The 25,455-nt window shown below is 39.7% G+C and overlaps 1 protein-coding gene across 1 annotated transcript in view; it reads right to left on the reverse strand.

Moving 5' to 3' along the window:
- Positions 1 to 25,455, reverse strand: part of ADAM28 (ADAM metallopeptidase domain 28) — a 110,458-nt gene that overhangs the window by 77,408 nt on the left and 7,595 nt on the right. The window contains exons 3-5 of the mRNA XM_036750132.1: positions 22,441 to 22,477; positions 18,238 to 18,347; positions 3,755 to 3,831 (exon numbers count right to left, since the gene is read on the reverse strand). Coding sequence (XP_036606027.1) covers positions 3,755 to 3,831; positions 18,238 to 18,347; positions 22,441 to 22,477 — 224 coding nt within the window. The remainder of the gene's footprint in view (positions 1 to 3,754; positions 3,832 to 18,237; positions 18,348 to 22,440; positions 22,478 to 25,455) is intronic.

The raw sequence follows: 25,455 nt of genomic DNA on the forward strand, positions 1-25,455 counted from the left end.
GTGCGTGTGTGTGTGTGTGTGTGTGTATACACACATACACATACATATATACACATATGTATAAATATATGTGTATTTGTATATATGTGTGTACATATACATATATATATATATATATAAATATGTAAATTCCCCATCTGTAAATTGTAAGAAAAATTACTGGCATTGCCCACCTCATAGGCTTGTTAAAAGGAAAAGCTTTATCAACCTTGAAAAGCTTTGGGTTCTGATTTCCTTTTCCGAGTCCCAGCTTCTTCATCTAATAACAACAGCTAACATTTGTATAGTGTCACTACGTGTCAAGCACTGTGCTTGATCCTCATAACAACTCTGAGAAGTAGGTACTATTATTTGTCCCATTTTAGAGATGAGGAAAATGAGGCAGGCAGGGGTTAAGTGACTAGCCCAAGGTCACACAGCTAGTAAGTTTCTGAGACCACATCTGAACTTGGGTCTTCCTGAAATCTAAGTCCAGTGCTCTATCCACTGGGTCACTCGGCTGCTGCATCTGCTAGATGTCTGTCCTTTCTCAAGTATCTTGAGGGGTTGACTGGAAGACTGAGAGGAAAAAGCCAACAATCAGTCGGCTAATTAATAGTGCTCATTTGGCATTTGCTGTGTGCCAAGCCAACATTCACTGTGCCAACCCAAAATCCACTGGAGCTGGGCCGTAACCCGCATCTTCTGACACCTTTGAAACATCCATGAAAGAGATAAGGGAAGGGGAAATGGGCAGGAAACAAACATTTATGAAGCACCACCATGTCCTAGGCGCTGTGCCAAGTACTTTAAAAAAAATCTCATTCGATCCTCACCACAACCCTTCAAAGGATTATTATGAAAATTTTGTAGTTGAGGAGACTGAGGCAAGCATGTTAATTGATATAGCCAGCGTGCCAGGGCCAGTAAGTGTCTGAGATCAGATTTGAACTCAGGTCTTCGTGACTCCATGTCTTTGTGACTCCAAACACAAATCATGGCCTTGTAGAAAGTCCTATAGAGGATTTTACCCCATTCCTGGCTGCTTCTCTGACCTTGGGTTAATCACTTACACTCTATTTATCTCTGAGGGACAAAAAGGGTCCTTACAAGGTCTTCCTCTCTCCTCTCACCAGGATGTTGGGTGGATAAAGAGGAATAATATTTATGAAAATATTTTAGAATCAAAGGAGAGTGCACTTCGCTAGGTGAAGCCTCTGTTGTGATCATTCTCGATGGCTACGAGACGTGTTTCAGACCATCTACTATTTCTCATAGCAGGATCTTAAGGCATCAAGGAAGACTATTTTTTTATTCTAATTTGACTGATGAAGAAGTTGAGGTTCAGAAAGATGTAATGATTTTCCCTCATCCTGGGGGGCCAGAACTTGAACAAAAGATGGATGAGACATAAGATCGGGCTGCTGTGGGTCTTCTGAAATGGCAGTTGTTTATCAAAGTTACAGAGGCAATCAGCAAATGCACAAGTATTGATTAAGTATTTACAACATATCAGGCACTGCCCTGAGTGCTGGGAATACACATATAAAATGCTAGTCACTGCCCACAAGGAGCTTACATTCTGATGCAAGAGACAACATGCACACATAAAGACATTTACAACACACATACAAAGCAGATACAAGTTAACAATGAATTGGAAATCTCTAGCAGTGAAGAAAGGAGGTCATGATCCACCATGAAAGGTCTCCTGAAGAAGGTGTCTTTTCACCCCAAATAGCTTTTATCAGTTCTTTATACTATGCTTTCATCCATAAAACAGCCCAGTGCCACGGTCTCCAAGGGCAGTGATTCAGCAAACCTCTGGCTTATTGTTATTTGAAGTATAATAGGAAACATTGATTTTGGAACCCAGCTTAGCTGATAAAATCACCAAAGGGGCCAGGTAAAAGATAATAGATTACTGTGTTAAGAAAAAGTATAAAAATGACTCAATTTGTTAAAATTTTACAAAGAACAAAGTGTTCCTGATAGAACTGAAAAGCTATTGACTAAGAATTGTTCATGTCTCTGGTGGCCTTTAAAAAAAATAAGGCCGCTAGACCTGGTAGAAACTAAGGCCCATTTCAGGGAGGTAGCAGCTCTGTGTGACTACTTGGGACTACTATAGGTTAGTGGGAAGGAAAAGTTTCTTTCTTCCTCCTCTGCTAGCTTTGACTTTTGATGAGACATAGAAACATGGGAAGCACTTCCTTGGAGTGTGACCTCTGGCAGCAGAGAAGAGAACTAACCATGATTTCAAGGGAGAATTAGCACTGGGGTTGAGAGTTGTGCTTCAGAGAGGATCAGGACCAGGTAATCCATCAGAAAAACTTGCTGCCCAAAGATTCTGCACTTAGAGAGAAGTGGTGTGAAGAAATCGGTAGATAAAAGACATTGGGATCCTATAGTACTGGAGGTATGAGTTGCCCTGGCCACATGTGTTTCCTATATATGTGTCTGATGACTATAAATTGTGCCGCCTCTTACCTCAGATGATACATGTACTTGTGGGAGAGTGTGCTCTAACGTGTACTTGTGGGAGAGTGTGCTCTAGTTGTGGGGGTTTTGGGGGGATAGGGGATTGCGGCTATGGTTCATACTATACTGTCTCCATAAATGCCTTTCCTATGAGCTTATTTTGTCTACTGATTGGTTACCAATAGTGATAATAGTTAATATTTATACAGTCCTTTAAATTTGCAAAGTACTTTACAATGTTACTTTTTTATCCTCAAAATAAGTATGCAAAATAGGTGTTTTTAATGTCCCCATTCTACAAAGGAAGAAATGGAGGTGGACACAAGAGAGGTAGACATGGTCAAACCTGACTCAGGGTCAGACAGCTAGGAAGTGTGTAAGACAGGACCTAAACTCATGTAGTCCTGACTTCAAGTCTATCCATTGAACCACCCAACCTAGACATGTTTATTAAGGGTAATGACGTCAGTTGGGGCTCTCGGGGTACAGTGTTATGGTAGTGACTGAAATCCCAGGCCTGAGAGTGACTTGGCAAAAAAAAAAGCTCCTGGCCATGGTACTCAAGAAATAAAGAGGGAGAATGGGCTAAGGGAAAGGACACTGACTGCGAAGTAAGAACATCTGCACTTGATTCCTAGCTCAAACACATACTCATGATTTTTTTTCTGAATTGCTAAGACAACTCAGGAGCCAAAGTTTTCTTTTTCATAAAATAGAGATTTGGGTTCTTATTGAGATAGAAGCTTTTGTTGTTCAGTCATTTAAATTGTGTAATTGTGTCTGACTCTTCATGACCCCATTTGGGGTTTCCTTGGCCAAGATTCTGGAGTGGTTTGCTATTTCCTTCTCCAGCTCATTTTACAGATGTGGAAACAGACAAACAGCGTTTCATGACTTTCCCAGGGTCACACAGCTAGCGAGTTTCTGAGACTGGATTTGAACTCATGAAGATGAGTCTTCCTGACTCGAGGCCCAAGGTTCTTTCTACTGAATCACTTAGCTGACCTGATAAAAGCTTATGGTAGATAAAAGATTAGCTTCTGGGAGTTTTGAATTCCTAGTGTGTAAAATAGCTTCTGCTTAATGCATGCGTGTTTGATGGAGTGGTTATAACAATTAATCTGAGTTATTCTATTAGAAACCACAAATAAGTGGGACTTGCCCATGCATGTGTCCCTGGCAACCAACAACCCCATTAATACCTCCCACCTTTAGAAGCTAGGTTAAAATCTCCAACAAGATCCATCCTAACTGTGGCAGACATTGATCATAGACATCAGAAGCATTTACTTACTTGTTTTTTTCCAAATGAAGTACCACGGTTTTTCCTTTTAAATTGATTTCATACTGCACCCAATCTTCATACTTCTCCTGCAAATATTCACAAGCATTAGAATGTCAAGGAGCAAGCATCTCTCCACAGCCCTTCTACACCAATACACATTGGCTATTACCAGCCACACAGCTCATGCAAGGCAAAGCTAATGAGTGAGCAGAGAGTTCTCTGAGTGGCAAATGATGTATCTGTCATTCAAAAGAAAGGGACAAAGGTAAGAGAAGAATGAGCAGACTTGAAATAAGGCTGAGAAGTGTAACAGAAGAAAAGAGATGATAATAGGCAGATAACCATTGAGAAAGTGGACAAACCATTTCTCATTCAGAAGAGTGCTGAAGCTCAGGAAAGCCAAATCACTAAATTTGCAGTGTAGGCATTTACATCTTAGAAATTAACAAACATGAATATGGCAGCCAGAAAGCAGGGACTTGTGTGAGCTCCCTACCAGGTCTCTCCAAAAACCTGTAAAAAATGGCTCTGAACAAAGTTTAGAACTGCAGAACCCACAAAATAGCAGAGGGAGGCAGGGCTCCAGCCCAGGACAACCTGGATGGACGCTGGGTGAGGTCTATCGCACACGGAGCTGGGAGCGGAGGGAAGCACAGCTCAGCATGGGCAGCGCAGACCAACCAGACCAGGAGCCAGGTAGAACAAGCCCTAGCACCCTGAATCAGTGAGCTGTGGCAGTTACCAGACTTCTCAACCCACAAACACCAAAGACAACAGAGAAGGTTAGTGGGAAAAGCTGAGGGGACAGAGTGGAAGGAGTTCCTGGTTTGGCCACTGCCCCCGGGGTGGCGGAGGTAGTGCAGCTACAGAACTACAGCTGCAGTTGCTTCCGGCCCCAGGCCCACCTGGTGGGAGGAATTAAGTGGTGGAACAGAGCAGGAATGCAGAGCCTGCTTAAGATTTTCATCAGGTCCGGGTTGGTGGTTCTTGGGGAAGGAGGAGTGCTGGTGTGGCAGAGTTGGCTGTACAGAAATACCTATGAAAACAACAGTGCATCCCCTCAAGCTTGAAACAAAGTACTCTCTACTCTTCAAGCAGTCATACCCTGACAAAAAACTCAAGGGTCAAGTAAGTTGGCTGGGAACATGTCCAGGTAGTGAAAACGGATTCAGATTCAGTCTCAGACTTTGGAATCTTTCTTTGGTGACAAAGAATACCGAAACATACAGCCAGAAGAAGTCAACAAAGTGCAAGAGCCTACACCAAAAGCCTCCAAGAAAAACTGGTCTCAGGCCATGGAAGAGCTCAAAAAGAAGTTGGAAAAGCAAGTTAGAGAAGTAGAGGAAAAATTGTGAAGAGAAATAAGAATGATGCAAGAAAACCATGAAAAACAAGTCAATGACTTGCTAAAGGAGAACAAAACAAATACTGAAAAAAAATACTGAAGAAAACAACAACTTAAAAAATAGACTAACTCAAATGGCAAAAGAGCTCCAAAAAGCCAATAAGGAGAAGAATTCCTTGAAAGGCAGACTTAGCCAAACGTAAAAGGAGGTCCAAAAGACCACTGAAGAATATACTACCTTAAAAATTAGATTGGAGCAAGTGGAAGCTAGTGACTTTATGAGAAATCAAGATATTATAAAACAGAACCAAAGGAATTAAAAAGTAGAAGATGGTGTGAAATATCTCATTGGAAAAACCATTGACCTGGAAAATAGATACAGGAGAGATAATTTAAAAATAATTGGACTACCTGAAAGCCATGATCAAAAAAGGAACCTAGATATCATCTTTCAAGAAATTATCAATGAAAACTGCCCTGATATTCTAGAGCCAGAGGGTAAAATAGAAATTGAAAAAATCCACAGATCGCCTCCTCAAAAAGATCCCAAAAAGAAAACTCCTAGGAATATTGTTGCCAAATTCCAGAGCTCCCAGATCAAGGAGAAAATAGTGCAAGCAGCCAGAAAGAAACAATTTGAGTACTGTGGAAGCACAATCAAAATAACTCAGGATCTAGCAGCTTCTTCCTTAAGGGATCGAAGGGCTTGGAATATGATATTCCGGAGGTCAATGGAGCTAGGATTAAAACCAAGAATCACCTACCCAGCAAAGCTGAGTATCATGCTCCAAGGCAAAATATAGACTTTCAACAAAATAGAGGGCTTTCAAGCTTTCTCAGTGAAAAGACCAGAGCTAAACAGAAAATTTGACTTTCAAACACAAGAATCAAGAGAAGCATGAAAAGATAATCAAGAAAAAGAACAAGAAAAAGAAATTGCAAAGGACTTACTAAAGTTGAACTGTTTTGTTTACATTCCTACTTGGAAAGATGATGTGTATGATTCATGAGACCTCAGTAATAGGGTAGCTGAAGGGAATATGCATATATATATATATATATATATATATATATATATATATATATATGTATATGTATATGTATATAGATGTGTGTCTGTGTATATATGGGTATGTGTGTGTGTGTATATATATATATATGTATGCATATATATATCTATGTATATTGTATGTCTATATATATATATATATATATACACAGAGGGCACAAGGTGAGTTTAATATGAAGGGATGATATCTAAAAAAATAAAATCAAATTAAGGGATGAGAGAGCAATATACTGAGAGAGGGAGAAAGGGAAAGATAGAATGGGGTAAATTATCTCTCATAAAAGTGGCAAGAAAAAGCAGTTCTGTAGGAAGGGAAGAGGGGGCAGGTGAGGGGGAATGAGTGAATCTTGCTCTCATTGGATTTGACCTGAGGAGGAAATACCATACACACTCAATTGGGTATCCTCCCCACAGGAAAGAAGGAGGAAGAAGATAAAAAACAGGGGATGATAGAAGGGAGGGTAAATAGGGGGAAGAGGTAATCAAAAACAAATCCTTTCAAAAAGGGACAGGGTCAAGGGAGAAAATTCAATAAAGGGGGATAGGTTAGGAAGGAGCAATATATAGTTAGTCTTTCACAACATGAGTATTGTGGAAGGGTTTTACATAATGATACACATGTGACCTATGCTGAATTGCTTGCCTTCTTAGGAAGGGTGGATGGGGAGGGAAGAATGGAGAGAATTTTGAACTCAAAGTTTTTAAAACAGATGTTCAAAAACAAACAAAAAAAGGTTTTTGCATGCAACTAGGAAATAAGATACACAGGCAATGGGGTGTAGAAATTTATCTTGCCCTACAAGAAAGGAAGTGAAAAGGGGATGGGAGGGGAGTGGGGTGACAGAAGAGAGAGCTGACTGGGGAACAGTGCAACCAGAATATACACCATCTGGGAGTGGGCAGGAGGGTAGAAATGGGGAGAAAATTTGCAATTCAAACTCTTGTGAAAATCAGTGCTGAAAACTAAATATATCAAATAAATTAAAAAAAATAAAGTATTAAAAAAGAAATTAACAAACATTACAAGTAGTGGCTTCATTTGTTATTTTTATTGATTGTTTAGACATAAGAAAGTAGAGAAAATACCAATAAAGTAAATTAAACTTAAAAGTTTGTCAGATATACATTTTTTTGGAAAGCCTATTGTTAAACATTTATCAGCATACTCCTGTGCTTATGCTATACTTGTGACATTCTACAGAGAGGGAGGATGGAGATGAAGCTGGAAATAGTGATAAAAATGTACACTACACCTGTAGTTGCAGGTAGAAATCTAGTTTTAATGGTAAGTATAAACATAGGTGTAGACATGGTCACAGAAGTGGGTATTGACACAGGCAAATATCTAATAAGCACCCATGATGTGTTAGGCTCTATGTTAAGTGCTGGAGACACAAAGAAATGTGAAAGACACTTGCCTTTAAGGAGCTCACAGTTTACTCTCATATAGGTATAGATATAGATGGAGACAAGGGCATTTTCAAAGTCAAAGAAAATTATTTCTTTAAATCTCTTTGAAATGCCAAAATGCCACGTAAACATGAATTCTTATTGCTGATGATGATTTTATTAAACTACTCAATTTAATTCTATGAGTATTTATTAAGCTCTACACTACTGTCTAAACTATTGTGATAGAGTCAGTCCCTAAAGATACAAAGAGTAAAATGAAAACTAGCACCTGCCGCCAAGAGGCTTATATTCTTCTAGGTGAGACACCACATGGACATAGAGATAAATTCAGCATTTGTTTTTGAGAAGAGTGGGAACATTAACAGTTGATGTGGGGGTGGCTTTCAGAAACACTTTCCAATGAAGCAGAAGAGGAGTTGAAACTTGGAGGAAGGTAGGGACTCTAAGAGGTAGAGATGAAGAGAAAGAACATCATAGGCGTGGTGTGGGGGAGGTGGAGGGAGAGGAGAGGCTAGGACAAGTTCAAGGAAGAGGAAGTAGATGAGTTTGCCTGTTGGTTGGCTGGTTGATTGTTGTCCTTCATTCTTGAAGAGGACCAAAATGACCTCTCTATGCCAGAGTCAAGTTTCAATGTGTCTGACTGACTGATCAGACCAATATGACCTCGGAATGCTCTACCACAGTTCGGGCACAAATAGCCCATGTAAACATTGGAGTGGATATTCTAAATTTGTGCATCTTGTGTTTCCTTTGCGCTGCTGTAGTTCTGCTTTGTTCATAGAGTATAGCACCTTCTTTGATGTGGCCATGCCATGCTAGACAGTCTTTTGCTGGTGTTTCTCATGTTATTCAATCAATTCAAAAATTCTTCAGAGAAACCTTGAGAGTGTCCCTGCCAACCAGCATGTGAGTGCCTGCCTTGTGTGAGTTCTTCATAAAATAGTCTTTTAAGCAAGTGTATTTTTGGCATTAGAATAACAGTGAATATGTTTGGATGCTAGAAAGAACTAATGAATGACTAAGCATGCTATAAGTGTTTCTGCTGTTCCAGGCCCTGGCCTAAGCACAGACACACAAATCAAAGTGGGCATGACAGTCCTTGCCCTCTAGGAGCTTACCTCCTAATAGGAGAGATCAATACATACATAGGAGGCAGAGTTGTAAAGTGTGGGGAGGGGAGGGGAGGATGGACACATGTGGATGGAGATGGAGCCAGTTGGAAAAAAGACACACGAAATCAGGTAGAAAGGAGCTTAGCTCTGAGAAGGAGCAATAGCAAGGCAAAGCAGATTTTTAAGCAGGGGAACAACATGATAAAAATGATGCTGTTGGAACTGTAGTGTAACAGTTTTCCAATTTTTTTTTCTGTTTAAAGCACACCTGCTTATCATACATACTTCCTCATGAAAATTCCCACTGCCTTGCCTTTGCGCAGCAGATCTAGAATGCTTTCCCATTGTAAATTATAATCTTGGAACTAATAGAGTTCCTCAAAGTAAAGTTTATTTGCCCCTTTCTACAAGAGATGTTTATCCTCAAAGCTGTTTTGTCCTCTCCCTATTGAAATTACTTTGTTTTTTTTAAGGTTTATTGATATGTTTTGGTTCACATTACAAATATTTACATATTAGCCTCACTCCATGAGAGGCCTCTCATAAGACAGTAAGAAATAAACAAAACTAATAATACAGTGACCTCATGTGAAAATTCATGTGACATTGCATGTCTTCTAGCTCTTTTTAAAATAATTTTTATTTAAAAAATTATTAATGTAAATCCATTTTCTCTTTCATCCCTCCAATCAATATATGTGTTATTTGATATCTAGATCTATACGTACATATGTTTGAATAAAATGTTTACTTCTCTGTATATCTGCTGTCTCTCCTCCCTTCCCTCAGTAAAATGTAAGCCCTTTGAGGGCATAAATTGGGTCATTTTTATTTCTATATCTCCAGTGCATTGTGAGTCCTTAAAAATGTTTGGGGATTGCAAAACTCCTGGGAGCCGCCCTTGCCCTTTAGGACATGAGAGAACCCTGGATAAGTACATCATTGCCACAAACGAGGGACTGAGCACAGGCCTTTCTTTTCTTCTGCACTCATGACTGTGTCACTACTGTTGTCATTCATGTGGTTTGGTTTTCCACTTTAACCAGCACTCATCAGCAGAAATCCGAACTGCCCAATCCCAAATGATGGAGGGCAATGGAGATGCCCAGGAGATTGGGGCCCAGGGCACTTCCTGGCTCTGCCACTGGTGAGCCCACAGCCTGCAGGCAAGCACTTCCCCTTCATCCTCCTGCAGCTGTATGTGATGCTGACTCATCTCCTCCCCGCCCCAGAAACCTCTTCAGTCTGGAAGCTCACTGGACTGCTCCCACTGGAAGTGCTCTTCACCCCTGAGGCCTGCCCTTCTGATTGACTGGTTCCCTCCAGAACCTCCAATTTCAGGTGATGGCCCAGGCCAAAGATGTCTTCATCCCTCTCCAGGCTGCACTCCTGACCATAATCTCCAAGGAACTTTCTCTGCTCTGTCACATGCCACCCCCAAACGTTCCCTTCCCCCACCTTTCAGCTCCTTTTCGTGCAGTTTACACCTGTTATATTGTGAGCTCCTTGGGATAGGGACTGTCTTTTGCCTCTTTTTGTATCCCTAGCTCTTCTTACGGTGCCTGACACATGGTAGGCACTTAATAAAGGTTCATCGAATTGAATAAATTTTGCTCTTTTTGTATCCCCAGCACTCGGCACAGGACCTGGCTCATGGTAAACTCTTAATAAATGCTTGTTGACTGAGTGACTGACTGAAGCTTCATAAGCTTCCATTTTCTTAGCTAGAAAATGAGGAGAATGAGGTTGGCTTTTGTTATTATTGAAGCTTGATGTTCAGTAATGCCCAGACTGAAGCTCCTCTCTGATGTCTCATTGTAGCATGAAGGAGAAACTATTTTTTTCTTTTCTTTTTGATTTTAGTTATGTTGAGGACTTGTTTTTATATCCTATACATCCCTCTGACCTTCCAATCCACACAAAAGAAGACACACACATACACAGGTATATGTAAATATACATACACATATACATATGTTAAATAATAATATAGCATTTCTAAAATACCTACCTCATGCTAGGCATTGGGCTAATTGCTTTCCAAACACTAACTCATTTTATGTTCACAATAACCCTGGAAGGTTGGTGATATTTGTTATATTTCTTTTTCATAGCTGAAGAAACTGAGGTTAAATGACTTGCCCAAAGTCACACAGCTAGTAAGTTTCTCAGGTTGGATTTGAACTCACATCTTCCTGACTCCAGGCCCACTGAGCACTCTAGCCACTGAATTACCAGTTGCCATATAAACATATATATGTATGTATATATATATATATATATATATATATATATATATATATATATGTGTGTGTGTGTGTGTGCATACATATGTGCGTGCATATTTATATATGCATGTATATGTTTTGCTTATGTGATGATATAGGTATATGCACAATCTATCCGTGTGCCTGTAGATGTATTTATATATGTACATGTGTTTGTACATACATATTGTGTATATATATATATACACACATATTGTGTGTATATGTAAAAACACACATATGTATGTTTTAATCTTTAAGAACTTAAAATTGCATTGATTTTTGGAACACTAGCATACACAATATGTATATGTACACACATATTTCCACATATAAAAGCATTCAGCCAAACCAAGATACACATTGATCATATCCTACAGCAGAAGAATATTCCCTAGTCCTGGGCTCTGTGGCTTCAAATGACAGAACATCACAAGTTGGAAAAGGGAAAATTGCAAGTAGCACCGAGGCACAGAAATATGAATGGTTGGCATAAATATGTGGCCAAAGATGCCAAAAGCCAAGAATTAGCATAAAATATCATTTCAAGGATATTCGAAATCAGAAACTAAAATGGGGTTGTTTATTCAAGAGAGAAGGAGACAAGGTGAGAACAGGTAGGAACTATGTTGGCACTTTAAGATATAAAAAGGAATGAAATGAGGTCCCTAGCACCTGAGTGAATCTCTCCTGGGGAATTTATATAAAGATAAAGATAAGAAATTCACGTGAGTAGAAGGTATGGGTGGAATAAAATCTTTTGTGGTTATAGTGAGTATGCAGGAAAAACTATAGAAATAAATCTAAGTATTTAATTATTAGGAAGATTTTCATTATATTGAATCTAAATCGGTTTGCCTAAATCTGAGGCTGTTGTTATTGTTGTGGTGGTGGTGGTGGTGATGGTGATGGTGGTGGTGGTGGATGGTGATGATGGTGGTTATGGTGGTGATGGTGGTGGTGGTGATGGTGATGGTGATGGTGATGGTGGTGGTGGTGGTGATGGTGATGGTGATGGTGGTGGTGGTGGTGATGGTGATGGTGGTGGTTATGGTGGTGATGGTGGTGGTGATGGTGGTGTTGGTGGTGGTGGTGGTGGTGGTCTATGCCAGCTAGAGTGTCTGAGGCAGGTAGAGTGTTGGACCTAGAGTCAGGAACACCTGAGTTTGAAATCTGTCTTGAACTCTTCTAGGTGTCTAACATTTGGCAAATTGCTTACCCTCTCTCTGCCTAAATTTCCTTATCTGCCAAAACAGAGGTAGTAATAGTACCTACCTCCCATGGTTGTTGTGAGGACCAAATGAGATAATATTTGGAAATCACTTTGCAAAACTTAAGGCCCAATATAAAAGGTAGGTGTTGGTGTTGCTGTTGCTGTTATTGTCCTATATAATAATGACCCTTTTGGGGTGTTTGTTTGTTTGGGCACCTGAAGAAGAAATCAACTCCCTCCTCCAGAATATAAACACTATGGCCCTACCCTTAGGTCTTCTCCAGGTAAAATATTCCTAGTTCTTTCAACTGACCTTCATGTGGCAGGAAGTCAGTGCTCTTCAGTCCTACATAGGCATAAATATGGACATTCTCAAGGTTAGCAATCTCCATTCTTATATGTGGCTCCTGAGCTGTACACATCTTGAGGTTTAGAGTCCAGTGCAAAGAACACATTCCATCATTGTTGGCATTGATTGTACTAATTCAAATAGTTCTTTTCCCCAGGATGTTAAGAGTTATCAGGTTTTTAACTGCATCCTTTGTCCTCTTTCTCTCTTGTTTACTCAAGAATCCATGTCACTCAACTGGCTTTATGAATAGAAAAAAGGAAGTGATGGGAATCCATTAGAAAACAAATATTTATTGAGCACAAAAAAGGACCTATTCCAAACCTAGTGGAAATACAGAGCAAGGGGATTGATTAAAGCTGCTCAGACTTCCCCCAAAAGGGAAGGTGGGAAATAACTGCAAGTAGCCAGAATCCTCCAGTGACTGGACACTAGATATTGGCCTTAACATCAAAGGGATTCAATCAACCCTAGCATTTACCCTTTTCTCATCTGTTAATGGTTAATGTCTTCAAAGGAGCCTAGGATCTATTTATTCTAGACTTTAAGAGCCTGCAGATAGCTTTGTTCTCTGATGTATTAAATAGCACCTAACCACTTCACATTATTCAGTTAACTTTTAGGTCTGGGCCAGGCATGTTATCACATGTAATTTAGAAGGACAACAGTGAGAATGAGATCCAGAGTAGCAGTCACTTAGTCAAGCAATCAATCAGCCAACATTTATTAAGGGTCTGCTCTATGCTAGGCACAGCACTGAACTCTGGGAATACAAAAGCAAAAACCAAAACCATCCCTGCCCTCACAGAGCTGAAATTTCCTGGGGGATAGAGCCAGTGGTGGTATATAAGTGTACATCAAACATATTTGAAATCAATATAAGGCCAATTATGAAAGGAGACCTAGCACCAAGGGGATCAGCAATGTAGAAAGTGATGCTTGAAGAAAAATAATAATAATAACAGGTAGAATTGATGTAGCCTTTCCAGGTTGCTTTTCTTACTTGCTTTTTATAGATGAGGAAACTAAGGCAAATAGGTAGGAAGTGATTTGCCCAGGTCACACAGCTAGCAACATCTGAAGCAGAATTTGAGCTCAGTTCTTCCTCATTCTATGTCCAGCATTCTCTGCGCAGTGGCACCTAGCTGTAAATAAGGTGTTCTAGTGGAAGAGTTCATTCCAGGCAGGGGGATGGCCAATGCCAAGGCTGAGCCAGGAGATGGAATGTCATGTGTGATGTGTAACATGACAGTCATTTTGGATGGAGTGGAAAAGGTAAAAAAGGAAGTAACATGAAGCAATGTGAAACTTATGAGTTCTGAAGATATTCTTGGCCTCAGAACAATAAAGAAAGCTGTAGAAATAGAAGAATCCCCAGGCCAGGCTTCAAGAGTTAAGAAGTGAGGGAAAAGTGAGGAAAGTGAGGAAATAGAGAGAGACAGCTTCCCCCCCTCTCCAGGAGTTTTCCTAAGAAAGGGAGGAAAAATATAGGATATTAACTTTTGGAGATAATAGGATGTAGCAAGAATTTTGTCAGGATAGGGGAGATTTGGATGTGGGCTTGTAGACAGCAGGAAAAGAAACAGTAGATAGGGAAAGACTGAGGATTAGAAGGGATGGGCTAATTGTCTGTGAGAGTGATCTGCTTGCTGGAGTAGCTGTAAGAGGATGGGATCTATCCAAGGTACTTCTAGGAGTAGTTGTCCTTGGCAAAGAGAAGTACCCCCTCTTTTAGTTAGATACTGGAACAAGACAGGAGATGGAGAGAGATGGCGTCAAAGGATTTGAAGTGGAAACACATGTATCTTTATATCCTTTGGCACATAAGTGATCCAACAGTGGTTTGCATATTATTAATATGCACCATAGTTAGATTAAGGTAGCTATAATGAGAGAGAGAGAGAGAGAGAGAGAGAGAGAGAGAGAGAGAGAGAGAGAGAGAGAGAGAGAGAGAGAGAGAGAGAGAGAGAGAAGAGACAGAGAGAGAGAGGAGAGACAGAGAGACACAGAAGAGAGAGAGCAAGTGAGCACTGCTCTTGGAGCCAGGAAGACCCGGGTTCAACTCCTATCCCAAAACCACAGTGGCTGTGTGACCTTGAGTAAGTCTTTACAAAACTTTTCCCTCAAATAAAGTCAGATCCAAACAACTGGGAAAATGATAATTATTCACGGGCAGGCTAAGCCAATATAATCAAAATGACAATTCTACGGAAATTAATTTACTTATTGAGTGCCAGACAAACCAAACTACTAAACAATCATTTTATAGAGTTAAAAAAATAAAATTCAGCTGGAAGAACAAAAGGTCAAGAATGTCAAGAAAATAAATGAGGGGGGGTGGGGGAAGGGAGCCTAGCCATACCAGATCTCTGACCATATTACACAGTGGTAATCAGGAAAAAATGTCGAATACAGGCAGAATCAGTGGAATAGATTAGGCACACAATACACAGTGGTAAATGGTCAAAGTAATATAGTATTCAATAGAATACAAAGAGCCAAGCTTTTGGGACAAGAACTCACTGTTTGACAAAAACTACTATGGAAACTGGAAACTATTTTAACAGAAACTAGGTATAGACCAACATCTTACACCATATACCAAGATAAGGGCAAAATGGGTACATGAATTGCACAAAAGGTGATACTATAAAAAAATTAGGGGAGCATGGAAGAGTTAACCTGTCAGATCTATGGAAAAGGGAAGACTTTATGACCAAATAAGAGATGGAGAGTATTGAAGAATATAAAATAGACAATTTTCATTACATTAAATTACAAGGGTTTTTTTGGTACAAGCAAAACCAATGCAGCTAAGATTAAAAGGAAAACAGAAAAATGGAGGAAAACTTTATAGCAAGTTTCTACAACAAAAAAATTTAATTTCTTGAATATATATATATATATACATATATATATATACATATATGACTAAGCCAAATTTATAGAATACAAGTCATTCTCCAATTGACGAATCGTCAGAAGATATGCATAGGCAGTTTTCAGATAAAGAAATCAAAGCTGTCTATAGTCAGATGAAAAAATGTTCTAAATCACTATTGATTAGAGAAGTGAACATTAAAACAACTCTGGGGTACCACATCACATTTATCAGATTGGCTAATATGGGAGAGAAGGAAAATGGCAAATGTTGGAGGGATGTGGGAAAAGTGGCACACTAGTGCATTGTAGGTGGAGTTATGAACTGCTTCAACCATTCTGGAGAGCAATTTGGAATTATGCCCAAAGGGTTATAAAACTGTGCATGCCCTCTGACACAGCAATACTATTACTAGGTCTATATCCTAAAGAGCTCAGAAAAAAAGAAAAAAATTATATGTATAAACATATTTATAGCATCTCTTTTGTGGTGGCAAAGACTTGGAAATTGAGGGGATTCCACCAACTGAGGAATGGCTGAACAAGTTGTGGTATGTGAGTATGATGGAACGCTATTGCACTGTCAGAAATGACTAGCAGGATGCTTTCAGAAAAATGCTAGAAAGATTGATGCAAAGTAAAATGAGCAGAAGAGGAGAACATTGTACACAGTAGCTAGTCTATTGATTTGTTTCTATCCTTCTGTTCTTCATTCTCACAGAGGACCAAAACAATGTCACTATGTTAGAGTCAATTTACAGTGGCTGATCAGATCAATATAAGCTCAGAATGCTGTACCACAGGTCAGGAACAAATAATCCATGTAAATATTTGGAGTAGGGTCTCAAAATTTGCACATTTCATGTTTATTTTCAGCTATTTCAATTCTGCTTTACTCATAGAGCACAGCACCTTCTTTGATGTAGGCCCTTCATGCTGGGTGTTCCTTGGCCAATGTTGCCTATGCCACCCAATCAATTCTAAATTTCTTCAGAGAAACCTTGAGAGTGTCCTTGGATTGCTTCTTCTGACTGCCATGTGATCACAATAGCATCAATATTACATGATGATCAACTGAGAATGACTTAGCTACTCTCAGCAATAACACAATTCTGAAGGACTTATGAAAAATACTATCTGCCTGCAGAGAAAGAACTGATGATGTCTGAATGCAGATTGAAGCATCCTTTTTTAACTCTCTTTAAAGTGTGGTTTTCTTAGGTGAATTTTTTTTTCCATTTTTTCTTTTACCTGTCTAATTTTATTTTTACGATCCTCCTTGAGCTCTTCCAGGAATGCTTTTTGGGCTTGAGACCAGTTCACATTCCCTTTTGAGGTTTCAGATGCAGGTATGGTGTCCATGCTATCTTCTTCCGAATTAGTATTTTGATCATCTTTGTTTGCATAAAAAGAATCAATGGTCCTCGATTTCCTAGGGTTCTTCTTCATGTTGGTTAACTTTTTCCTGGAATTAAAGTGGATTTCTCCTTCTGGAGTTCAGGTGGCTCTATCCCAGGGTTCTTGTTCTGAGAACTGTGGCTGTAGTTATTTGCTTTGTGTGTTATGGCCTCTGGTTTTGTGAGGTGTGGGGGAGGGGTGGTTTGGCTGCTGGAAGTCTCCTCTTCCCTTAGTGCTGTGGTACAGTCATTTTCTGTGGTGATGTCTGATGTCTGCTACTTCCCTTGGGTGTGAAAAGGCATGTCTGGGGTCCTGGTGTTGACGATTGCTGGCTCTGCCCTCCTTTAGCTCAGGAACTCCCACTGTTCTGGTGAGGTGGGGCCTGCTGGGACACCCCTCTTCCCACACTAGTGTCCTTCTATCACCATGAAAAGGGCCCTCTCCCCAACTTCTCAAGCTAAAAGCCTACTGAGGCCCCACTTCTGGCTCTTTTATTTCAAAGTTTCTCCTGAAGGAGTATGTATTATCTGGGTTAGGGAGGGAGGGAGGGATGAGAGCCATTTTAGCTGTCCATTATGGTTCCCGGAAGTTCAAAAAGGCACATTTCAGACCTTTAGACTTCTGGTTACAAGCCTCTGGAGTAGTTGTTCTTGAGGCCTCAGGCACTGTGCTGCTTCCTCCTGTAGCTCTGACAGACTACCATCCTGGGCTGGGAGGCCTGGGGATCACCACCAGTTTCACACACCCAGCGTTCTCCCAGCCTGGATCACTGGCTGATTTCTGCAGCTGCTTCAGCTTTGGTGTGGTCTGGTACAGCTCCATGGGCTGGGGCCTCTCGCAGCCTACAGAACTGTCCTGTCAACCCTGAGAACTCTCCTGGCTTGGAAATTTGCCACACTCAGTCTACTAGTGTCTTCTGACTCTCTCAAATCTGCCCAGAGTCACCTTTTTAGAAGTATCTGACAGAGTTTGTGTGAGAGATCCTGTAAGACATTGTTTTCACGCAGCCATCTTGCCCCTCCCCCTTTTAAACTCTCTTTGCTTTTCTTGTTTTTTTTTTTTTTATCTCTGACTAATATGGAAACATGCTTTGCATGAGTGTACATATACTCTACATCAAATTGCTGTCTTTCTCAACGAAGGAGGAAGGGAAAGAGAGAGAAAGAGAATTTGGAACTCAAAAATTTTAAAAATGAATATTAAAACTATTTTACATATAATTGGAAAAATAAAATATTTAATTAAATAAAAAACAAGTATTCATTGAGTGCCTACTCTATTTCAGGTACTGTGTTAAGTACCAGGCATAGAAAGAAAGGCCATAAGTACTCCCTGTTCCCAAAGAGTTTGTAATTGATTTGAGCTTTTTGAGATAAATATTCAACATCAAATACACTTAAAAATAGGACCCAGGAAAATTTCCAGTGAGTCCTTCAAATGCCATACCTGCTTTTTAGGCCCTTGGTCTTCTATATCTCTCTTATGTATGACATGCCGTTTCCGTGGATAAATTACATCAAATATCTTTTTCCCAGGGGATTCCTCAACAGTTCTTACTAGGAACAAAAAGAAGGAAGATTATTGAAGCAACATTAGAATATTCCAGTTCATAAATGTACTATTTCCTGGTGCTGGTCAATCTTCATATAGCCCTTCAATGTTTGCCAAATGCTTGATGTGCTTGCTATATTCAATCCTTCAACGACCCTGTGGGGAAGTTACTGTAGATGGAATTACACCCATTTTACAAATGAGTATACTGTGGTCCAGATAAAGTCAAAAATTTTGCCTAGGGGCTCACATGGATATCAAATGTCAGATACAGGATTCTGAGCTGGTTCTCACCTAATTCATGCCAAAGGTGTTTTCAATGAAGATCAATTCAATTCAAACTTTACTTAAAAACATTGTGCCATTTCCTGGGAGATGAAGAGATAAAAATGAAACAATCTCTATCCTCAGTGAAATTATATTTTATTATATTGAACCACTATGTACAGAGAGAAGTAAAAACCAAGCAAGTACAGACTGGTAATGGAACAATGCACCATACTGTCTCTGCTGACCATTATCTCCCGAGAGCTGAAATGAGTCAAAGGAGTTACCTAGAAAGTATAGAAGGTTCATAATGTAATGGAAAAAGTGCAGGAATTGTAGTCATAAGACTTTGGCCCAAATTATATATCAGCTATTTACTAGGCATGTTACCTTCTTTAAGTCAGTCAGTGAACAAGCATTTATTAAGCACCTACTATGTGTCAAACATTGTACTAACCATTGGGATAAAAAGAAAGACAAAAGAAGTCCCTGTTCTCAAGGAACTCAGAACACCAATGGGAGAAATAAGATTGTAAATAACTGGGTACATATGAGATAGATGCATCTCGAAGGGGACGATACTAGCTACTGGGGATAACATGAAAGGGAAGAGTTAGCAGCAGATAAAGTCTCTTATAGGAGGTGATATCTGATCTGAGTTTTGAAAGAAGAGAAAGAAACTAAGAAGTAGAGGGGCAAGGGGACAGGGGATTCCAGGCACAGGGAGAGTCAGTACAAAGGCATAAAAATGGAATCATGTTTGAGGTTCAATATGTAGGCCAGGAGAACTGAATTGTGGTATTTGGGAAGGGACAAAATGCAAAAAAAGAAATTGGAAAGATAGGAAAGGGTCAGCTTCCTACTGGAATCCTAACTTTTCCATTAAGGGAAGGGGCCATGATCTTAAAGGTCCTTTCTACTTCTCAATCGTTTCATCTCTCTGGGCCTCAGTTTCTTTCTCTGAAATGAGAGAATGCTGGACAAAGAAATCTCTGAAAACCTCTCGAACTTTCACATTATATTATGACTTTATCCTCCAGATATGAGCTTAAATAATCTTCCTAAGTTGTTGGACTCAATGGTCTCTAAGGTTCCTTCCAACTCCAAATCTTAGATCTCACCATCTTACAGGTGAACAGAAGGAGAGGAAGAAAGTAACACCAGAAATGTAGATACTAAGATAAAAGTTTACAGAGAAGTCAACGAAAGACAGAGTCAGAGAATCATATCATTAGAAAACCAAAGATCAAGAGAACAAAAGTAAGGACAGTCTCATTCAAGATCACCACCAACACAGAACAATTAGAGATACAAAAATATCTGCTGTTATAGCTGTGGCCTGGATAGACACATGAGAAGTTAATGTCCCTGAAAGAGAAACAAAGAGTCTGTGGGCATGCCAGCAAATGCTCAGGAATTAGCTCTGGAATGGGAAGACAGGGATGGAGGCCACTTCAGGCCCTGAAAATAAGAGACATGACCTTATCATTAGTTGGACCACAACAATTCACTACGTGAGTGTCTGAATCTAAATGCAATCAGAGAAATGAAATGGGTACCTTTTCTAACTGTAGGCCAAATGATGACAAATGCAATGAGTGCATCTGAGGAGAGAACTATCTCTTGGTCAATGGAAACAAATGCTTGAGGAACCAGATCAATAAATGTAGAGTAGATTGTGGCCCAATTTGGTTATCAAGGAATAAAACGAAAGGGCAGTTTGGCTGAAGAACTTTGGCGTTATAAGGATACTGGAGAAATCTGAAATAAAACTAAACAGATTTGATGAACAGATAGAAAAATGTGGGTGTGAGGGACCAGCTGAAGAAATTAGAAGGGGAAGTAGAGCAAAGACACACATTTCTAAGAAATCATAACACCAACATTGTAGAAATAAAGAGTCAGGAACGTCATGGAGAGAGTCAGGAACATCATGGGGCTGGCCTCAAAGCCAGGGAGAATTGAGTTTCCAACCCTCCTCTAGCACTGACTAGCTGTGTCACCTTAGGCAAATCACTTAACATTTCACTGCTCTAGGCCCATAGTGTCAAACTCAAATATAAAAATAATAGGGGCCACTAACCCATATATAATTATCCCTGTAGACTGTTTATTGATTTTTTCTTCAACCATTTTAGTCATGTTTGATTCTGCATAACACCATTTGGCAGAGATGCTGGAGTGGTTTGCCATTTCTTTCTTAAGCTTATTTTACAAATGAGGAAACTGAGGCAAACAGGGTTAGGTAACTTTCCCAGGATCACACAGGTAGTAAGTGACTGAGACTTGATTTGAACTTATGAAAATGATTCTTCCTGACTCCAGGGCACTTAGAAAACCACATATTGATATTATCTCAACCTATTACATTTTCATTTATTTTGTTAACTATTTCCCAATCAAATTCCAATCTGCATCAGGTTATGTGTTATCAATAGCCATACAACTTTTTCATTTGATGCCTCTGTTCTAGACTAATCTCTAGGACCAGAAGTTCCAGAGAAGATGACCACCTATAATAGTAGAGAGGTTTTCCTCATCTGGGAATCCACAAACCAATGTAATCACAGGTCCAGTCCCTTACACTATACTTTATATAACCAGATGTAGTTGATGGTTCAATGATAAATAAAATTACGTTTGGATGTGTACATAAAGTGTTATGCATGTGTGACTTTTACATTTGAGTATTCTTATTGTAGCTAGTGTGGTATTTTTTTTCTCTTCTCATATATTGTTTCAATGTGCACATGTATTATGTTCTGTTTTTTTAGTCTTAGCTTGTATTTAATGCTTTGCGTTATAACATATTTAGTGTATGTCATATTAACATGTAATTGGTTTATCCAAAATGATTTTTAGGGGACTGAAAAACTTTTGGCTAGGAGGAGAAATGTAACACCAGCTTCAATGGTCCTGACACTATAGATACTGTTACTATATTTTTAAGAGAGAATTGAATATAGAGATGGTCAAATTGTCTATCATTCTGGAGGGTGTTTTAACTGTTGTGGCTAGAGAAAGACTGTGTGACAATGAAGAGAAAAGATTAAGAGGACTTCGTTCTTGATAGACTCAGTGATTTAACTGTCAGACACAGAAAATAAATGACTCTTAAGAGTACTGAGTTTCAACTTCTATACTGTAAGGGAACTTGGATACCATCTTGAGAGAACTGAATTGTGGCACAGTGTTTCCAGACCTAAGACATAACTACAGCAGTAATGTAGCAGTGACAATGGTTATGACCAGTCTCACAACTGATATGCTGTAATCAAGAATTTGTATTTTATGTCATTATTTGTTATACTGTTTATAAATCGCATATTCAGTAATCTCTAAATTTATTTGTGAGATTAGGGCATTAACTTCTGAGAGTTATGAGTGAAAAAGCTTATTGGAAAAGAGATATCTGTAATTTATTTAATAAATGATATATAATAAATCAGGGCAGGAATTTAGAACCAATTGGTTAAAGAGATATCATAATTTTAGTATTTTATTTTAAACAATCAGAACAGATTACTTGATTGTATTAGAATTAGGATAAATGAATGTAAGTACTTTTCTTGAGCATTTACTGTATGTCAAGGGCAGCTACATGGCTCAGTGGATAGAGCACCAGGCTTTGAGTCAGAAAGATTAGTGTTTGTGAGTTCAAATCTGATTTCAGACAGCTACAAGCTATGTGACTCTGGGCAAACCACTTAACCCTGTAAACCTCAGTTTCTTCATTCGTAAAATGAGTTGGAGAAGCAACTTGCCAAGAAAACCTCAAATGGGGTCACAGAGAGTCAGACACAACTAAATCAATATAACAACAATATGTACCAGGGACTTTGATCAGTATTGGGGATACAAATGAAAACTAAAACAGTCTCTGTACACAAGGAGCTAACACGATTTAGTGGAGACAGTAGATATGGGAGGGTTCAGCTTCAGAGCATATTGAAAGTATTGAAGTCTCTTAGGGCAAAGTTCAGGCACCCTTAGTATGCCTCAGCAGATCAGATAGCAATGCCCAGGTGGTTTGAAGACTATGTAATTAGGGCATATGGTAAGACGGAGTGGACTTTCGGGAATAATGGCAGGCAGATGGTAAGGTCCAGTGGTGTACCTTCTTCCCTAGGGACTGATGATTTTTTTGGTTATCTAGGGAATATGTGCGATCATGTCCTTTACCCCTGATTGTTGAGAAGGTAATTGGCCTGACAGTCAGAAGGTAGCAGGGCTTTTGTGTAACCTTCTAAAGGGTTCAGATAGGGATCAACATACAGCCAGGAGGGATCATCCAGTAACTGCTGAGAATGAGGCCATGGGGGCTAGAGTAGTGAGGGAAGGATTTTCTGAGGCCTGCTTCTCACAACCTGTTCTTGGGTGCCCCCTGTAATCTGGGTGACCTAGAGGGAGAGAGTGGGGAGAAAGAATTCCCCATGACTGCCTTAGCTGGGCTCTTGGGCTGCCCAATGGGATCTGGGTGGTGGTAGGGGCAATATGTTCTCAAATAAATGATGAAAAAATAAGATTATAAGCCATTGGCAGGTAGAGAGAGGAAATGATGCCCCTATTCATGCTATACATGGATATAGTCAATCCAAACCCCAACTGCATAGGAAAAGAAGGCTTCCTTCATAATGTTTCAGGCTGGCAAAGTTGGCCCTACAATGCAGGGATGGCCCCATTTTAACTGAACCAGAAATACATATAATATCATAGAACTAGACCTGAAAGGAATCTCAGAGACCATACAAACTAACTCCCTCATCTTGCAGATGAGGTCACTGATGCTCAAGGAGTTGAACTGGTATGCCCCAAGTGACCAAGGCAGAAACAATCAGAGGTGGGATTGGAACCAGTGGGCCTTCCTCTTCCTTACATTTCCTTGCAGAGAGTGAACAAAACACACCATTTAGCCCAGTGGAGATTTTGGTGACTGTGGAGTCCAACAGCCTAATAACAGACTCTCTCACTTGGATCTGTAGATTTAAGTAAGACTTTGTACAAGCAGCACATTCCCTAGGACAGAAAGAGCCATCATTGTGGCTGGAATGTGGCCAGGCCAGTTAATGAGATGTTCTGATTGTGGGAGGGTCAGCAAATGTTTCCTCCCCATATGGTAACTTTTCTAGTAACCGCCTTTTTTCAGTTCTAATTCGTAAAACTCCTACATGAGTATTTATGGCTAATACAAATGATATCACTGATTAGAGGGTAACATGGTATTATGGGAAATGTGCTCCATTTGAAATCATAGGAACAACAATTTAGAGGAGTGAGGGTACTGAGTCCAAACAATTAATTTTACAGTTGAGGAAACCGAGGCCCAGAGAGACTTATTTGCTCAAAATCAAACAGCTGGGAAGTGCCTGAGGCAAGATTCAAACCCACATCTTTTTTACACCAAATCCTGGGCTCTAGCCACTCAACTATATTCCTTCTCAAACTAGGTGACTCAAGTTCAATTCTCAGATCTGCCATTTATTAGCTGTGTGTGACCTTGGGAAAGTCATTACCCTCACCGAGCCTCAGTTTCTTCAGGTATAACATGACGGTGTGAAGCTGGTTAGTCTCTCAGGACTGAGGTTTCTTCAAGCCCTAAATCTATGAACCTTTGGTCAATATCTACATAGTACTTTGAGGTTTGCAAAATGCTTTACATTTATTATCTCATTTGAGATGTGATGGATTACAGGAGTTATTATTGGCCCTATCTTATGGAGGAGGAGACTGAGGATTAAATCACTTGTTCACAGTCATAGAACTGGTAGTTATTACAGGTAGGATGTGAGCCCACTTTTCTCCCCTCTCTGAATCTAGTGTGCTTTCCTCTAGAGCACACACTCATTGAATTTGTCAAGGTCAAAGAAAGAAGTCACTGATAAAGGAATCTTACAACCAGCTTGAAGATTTGCAAAATGTTTCCAACGTATTATCTCATCCAATCCTCACAAAGCCCTGAAGAGGTAGATGCTACAATTATTCCTCTTTTACAAATGGAGAGACTGAGGTTCAGAGAAACTTAATGATGCTCAGGATCATATGACTTGCAAATTTAAGAAGCAGGATTCAAACCCACATCTTCCTGACTCTAGATCTAGGCCAGTTACAATAAAAGAAGACAAATTTGGTCTTCTAACTTTTGACAAACCACCTTTCTTGGATTGGAAAACCTGATTTTGTTATTGAACAGCATTTTTTCAAACAAGTCATAATGAATATCCCTTAAAAATATTTGAATTTTTGAATCTGAGGAAGACACTGAGAAGAAAGGACTTTGGACTTGGGACAATCAGTGTCGATTTCCAGCTACTCCCCATGCCCTTAATTATTGTTTGGCTACTGTCTCCTTATGCTAGATGACAGTTTAGCCTCTTCCCAGCTGAATAAGTCCAGGTTAATTATTTTGGAGCAGGCAGAACAAACACAGGTAACTGCCATCCTGGGATTAAAGAAATCCAGTGTGTAACATAATACTTGTCCTCTAATTCATTTTAATTCTTGCTTTCTCACCCTCCAGAATTTTCCACAGAACTCACAGTTGCTGGGTGTGCATTAGAGAAAGAGAGGCACAAACAAGCTAAATGCAATATTGAGTTGGTGAAGTTTAGTTAATATTTTATATGCAATAATACCTATGATTTCATCACTATGGGGAACTCCCTGGTGTGGGAATTCCCTTCACTTTTCCATCTTAGCAACTTTTTTCCATGGTTTCTAGTCTGAAGAGTTGCTTTGGAGGTCAGGGGACTTGTCCATGGTAACACAGCTTGTCAGTATCAGTGGAAGGACTTGAACCTAGTTCCTTCTTCCCCTACAGCCAGCCCTCTAGTGATGATGCTGAGATAC

Source organism: Trichosurus vulpecula, chromosome 3, assembly GCF_011100635.1.
Source record: "Trichosurus vulpecula isolate mTriVul1 chromosome 3, mTriVul1.pri, whole genome shotgun sequence".
Taxonomy (NCBI): Eukaryota; Metazoa; Chordata; class Mammalia; order Diprotodontia; family Phalangeridae; genus Trichosurus; species Trichosurus vulpecula.